The following is a 4472-nucleotide window of genomic DNA, read 5'->3' on the forward strand; positions in this document are numbered from 1 at the left end:
CTGAGACGATGCCCGTCTCGAATCCAGTGAACGATGCTCCCAGGGTACGCCTGCCGAGGTTGCTCTCGTAACTTTGGCCGGCGCCGCGAGTTGATGTTGCAGCTGGATGCTGCGACGTTCGACTTGGTCGCTGCCTCATCAACTTCATGTGGCATTTGTCGCTTGGCCTCGACAACTACTGGGGACCCGACGACGTTTGGAAATAAGAGGAATAGATAAGGTTGACGTCAACGGCCCCTTGCTGCCACAGCCACTCCCAACAACCCGGTCACGTGGGAGTGGTCATGTGCAGCCGATGATCGAAACCAGTCGCAGGCACTCCGAACAATCAGTTGAATGGACGGACAAGGTTGCAGGTGGTGGGATGATGGCGGGACTCGGCACTGCAGAGGACTGCTGCTGGCGGTCTGGACCAAAGGGAGCCATGTTGACCTGGGCGACACATCCAAGCAAATCCCAACGACGGCGGTGATGCCTACTGCCGCATTAACGCTTTGGGTCCCTCGATGCGGATCCGTCTGCGTAAGAAATGTAATTTGCCACGCAAGACGACCTCGACATTATGATACACCAACACGCGTACTGGCCGTCCAGGAATGGGGCTTGTGCCATTTGCGCAACCTCGCCTCGATTTCGCTACGCATCCGCTGCAAGTTGTTGCGTGGCAGGCGGTGGTGACGCGTTGGTGCAACCGCTGCAGCCCCACGTACGATGCGCGAGTGGATTGTCGTGGTTCGAACCCGTCGAGTGCGCCCCATGCATGAAAATTAACATCACGTGGTGGGTGTCCTGCGAAGGCCACGAATTGCCCTGGTCTGACTCAGCACAGCAGATAGAAGCGCCACGCAATGTCGTGGGATGAATCCTCCCATGTCAGAGATAGATCGGCCACTCCTGTCCTTCACTACATATCTGAAACATGGAGCGTCGCCGCCCCAACCATGCGTCGCATCCCAAGCTTTCATGCCCTCTATGAAACTGGAGCTTGAACCACACTACTCATGCTTGCACGGGGGAGGCTACGTGTCGTTCGCCGTGGCGCAGACATACTGACACAGCGCTCGACTTCAATGGAACGCAGGGGACACACTTCGTCGCCGGCGCCACCCTGCTGCTGCAGCCGCAGTGATCACTTGACTGCACGATGGTGGCGTCCGGATAAAAGCGAAAGGGGCCAATCAAATCGTGTGGATAGATCTGGATCAACGAGTTCGGCCAAGGTGGGAGTTCCTGATGTGGCAGCGTGTGGCGTCTGGTGTGGCGCTGGTTGCCGGCGGCGCCGCGGCGGGTGTATACTTGGATCGTCTTGCAAAGCAACGTGAAGGAGATATCAAGACGATCGTGGAAGCCATCGGCAACACTCCGCTGTTGGAAATTACGAGCTTGTCCAAACTCACGGGCTGTCGAATCCTGGCCAAGGCCGAGTATGTACCAACCATCTTCGCCAGAGCGCGATCCGCGACGATGACGATGACAACCATAGGTTCATGAATCCCAGCGGTAGCGTGAAGGATCGTGCCGCCAAGTTTTTGATCGAAGACGCCGAGGCCAGAGGAAAGCTCAAACCTGGAGGCATCGTGGTCGAGGCCACAGGAGGCAACACAGGTGTGGGTCTGGCCATTGTGGCCGCAGCCAAGGGTTACCGCACCATCTTCACCATGCCGGACAAGACTTCCTCCGAAAAGATTGAGCTCATGACGGTACCATCTCTTCCAGTTCGATCATCACCACCTTCGTCAAGGCTTCATCCAGGTTTTGGGGGCCGACGTGCATGTGCAACCGAGCGTAGCCATGGACGACCCGCTCCACTTTTACAACGTAGCCAAGACCATTGTGACATCGAATCCGTTGTGCTTTGGGCCAGATCAATTCGAAAATGTAGCAAACAGCGAAGCCCATTATGCTGGCACTGGGCCAGAGATCTGGCGGCAAACCGCCGGAAAACTCGATGGGTTTGTCGTGGCGTCGGGTACGCACATATTAACTGGCAACGAAGCGACTGGCATGCATGTCGTAGGCACGGGAGGCACGATCGGGGGCGTGTCGAGATTCCTCAAGGAGCAAAACCAGTCGATTCAAGTGTGGCACATCGATCCAATGGAAGGCGGGGCGTCGTCCGACTATGTCAACACCAAGCAGTCTACGATCGGGCCCGATGGCTTTGAGTATATTCCAAAGCGCGAGGGCGCCACGGTCCGTCGCGAATTCGTGCGCACAGCTTCTTCCGGAGCTCATGGTGGCCATGGACGCGTAGGTCGCGGAAGGAATCGGTCTGGCCCGTGTAACCCCCAACTTCAAAACGGGGTCCATCGACCGCGGCATTTTTGGCACCAACGGGGAGATAGTTCAGATGGCATACTACCTCCTTCGCCATGAAGGTACAGTTGTGTGTACTTCCTGCGGCATACACGTCGCCTCACGGGCGTGACGACGGGCGTAGGGCTGTTTGTGGGACCGAGTGCTGCCCTGAATGTGGTGGGGGCAGTGAAAATGGCTCGGGAAATGGGACCTGGGCACACGATCGTGACGGTCTTGTGCGATGGAGGCGACCGGTACCGCAGCAAGCTCTACAATGCCAAATGGCTGGAGATAGAAAAGCTGACAGACTACGTCAACGCCCCGCTGCAGTTGTGAGTTGATGGAAAAAATGCGGCTCTCGATCGAGATAACACTGTCCTGGACGTCGTGTTGAGTCGAGTTTGGTGTACCAGCGTCTTTCCAGGAAAGAGGAACCAGAGGGGTGGGTTCTATGGTCGAGTTGAACCGTCCAGGATGGCCATAAAGTTGAACGAGCAGCGCCATTGATGGCGGCAAAGTCGAATTCCAGCGATGGTTTCACCATTCGTCTTGGGTCTCCAAACGCGCGGTGGGCACATGTACCTTGCATTCCACAGCTTTTGGAGAAACCAGGCGAGTGCTGCCATAACCTCGTCGCGATCAAGCAGATGTGAGTGAGGGAATTTTTTGCGGCAGGCCCATGCGACAGGAGCACATGTGTAGGACCGTTGTCGAGGCGACGACGACGACGATAGCTGGACCTACATCCCACGCCGCGGTGCACTCTTGGTTGGGTGACTAGCTGCTGCTGTTCATGCGTGACATGTTCGCCTGGCCGGGGCGACATCTTGTCTGTTTAGAGGGAGGGGGCGGGGAGATATTTGGAAGGTCATACGATAGGCTCGCGGAGCCAGTGGCGTCTTCGCATCCTATTCATCATCCGGCGAGCCAGGCCGTTTTATACATTGCCGAAGCAAACTCGTCCACAATTCCGTGAACTGGCGGTTGATATAACTTTGTCGAAACATTGGCACACAGGGTCAGACGGAAATCGGGGATGCCCACCTTGCACCCCATCCGTTTGGAGATCCACGACGAATGGTATTATCGCTGGGGTTCGACTTCGCCGCTTCAGTTGCGCTGCTCGTTCAACATTATGGCCATCCTAGACAGTTAAACTCGACAACAGAATCCGAATACCACCCCTATGGTCCCTCTTCCCTGGATAGTCGTGGCACTGTGATGGCAAAGGTGGAGACAATTCTACATTGTAGGCAACAGCAGAATAAAATTCGATTTAACATTTGACGCACAGATTGCAACATAATTTGAGCATGTCGCTAAGGAAATCGATATGTTGTTTGAAAAACGTAAGATACATGTACTCGTCGGATCTCATGTCCCCCTTTCGTTGCGAATGGATCTACCTGGACTCTAGACATGTGCCCCCGAGTATATGTATCTTACGTTTTTCAAACAACATATCGATTTCCTTAGCGACATGCTCAAGTTATGTATCAATCTGTGCGTCAAATGTTAAATCGAATTTTATTCTGCTGTTGACTACAGAGAAGAACAAGTGAGCCGGTTCTGCCTACAATGTAGAATTATCTCGGTAAAGGTGCTGGAGTGTCGATGTCGGAGACGGGGAAGGAGAAGACGAAGGCAGCACAAGGAGAGTGGGTGCGATGGGCAAGGGAGGACCTGGGGTACATACCAAGTCCAGGAGGGCATGGGGTCGAGAAACAGCGCCCAGCAATGGAACTCGAGAATGTTTTTCGCCTGGTTGAGGTATATCTTGGCAGCATCATACAGATGCAGTGCTGCAGCCACGTCAGGTAGACATGTAGAGATCGACAGTAAAAACAAATACTGGGATATTGTGCAGGACGGCAACTGCGCCATGGGGTGGAGGTGTGAGGGATGGAGTAGGGGCATGACATAGCATGTACTCCAGACAGGAGTGTATAACTGTGAAAGCCAGCCAGAGCGGATAGCTGTATGTCGATTGGCCAGCAAAATTTTTGGAGTAATGTGCAGCGCTCCCAACCGCGTTGTAGTTGGTGGATGACTGCCTACGTTGGATTCACGACGCCCCAGACTCTGGCGAGTTGCACACGTTGTCGGCTGCCACCAAGACGCTAAGCGCTTGCGAAGCAGGAAATGCAGGTTGTGGCGGTCGCCTAAGCAGGCCA

General features: G+C 54.8%; 1 protein-coding gene across 2 annotated transcripts; it reads left to right on the forward strand.

Moving 5' to 3' along the window:
- Nucleotides 1-1197: 1197 nt before the first annotated feature.
- On the forward strand, nucleotides 1198-2826 carry H310_13524. 2 transcript variants are annotated; one of them, XM_008881070.1, is made up of 6 exons: nucleotides 1198-1424; nucleotides 1484-1700; nucleotides 1753-1969; nucleotides 2018-2193; nucleotides 2255-2378; nucleotides 2441-2826. In XM_008881070.1, exons 1-6 carry the CDS (start codon nucleotides 1234-1236, stop codon nucleotides 2632-2634), a joined length of 1119 nt encoding a protein of 372 aa, XP_008879292.1. In that variant the 5' UTR covers nucleotides 1198-1233; the 3' UTR covers nucleotides 2635-2826. The 2 variants fall into 2 exon arrangements, with proteins under 2 accessions (XP_008879292.1, XP_008879293.1); XM_008881071.1 differs by lacking the exon at nucleotides 1198-1424 and having other exon boundaries at nucleotides 1438-1700.
- The last annotated feature ends 1646 nt before the right edge of the window (nucleotides 2827-4472 follow it).

Source organism: Aphanomyces invadans (assembly GCF_000520115.1).
Source record: "Aphanomyces invadans strain NJM9701 unplaced genomic scaffold supercont1.52, whole genome shotgun sequence".
Classification (NCBI taxonomy): domain Eukaryota; phylum Oomycota; class Saprolegniomycetes; order Saprolegniales; family Verrucalvaceae; genus Aphanomyces; species Aphanomyces invadans.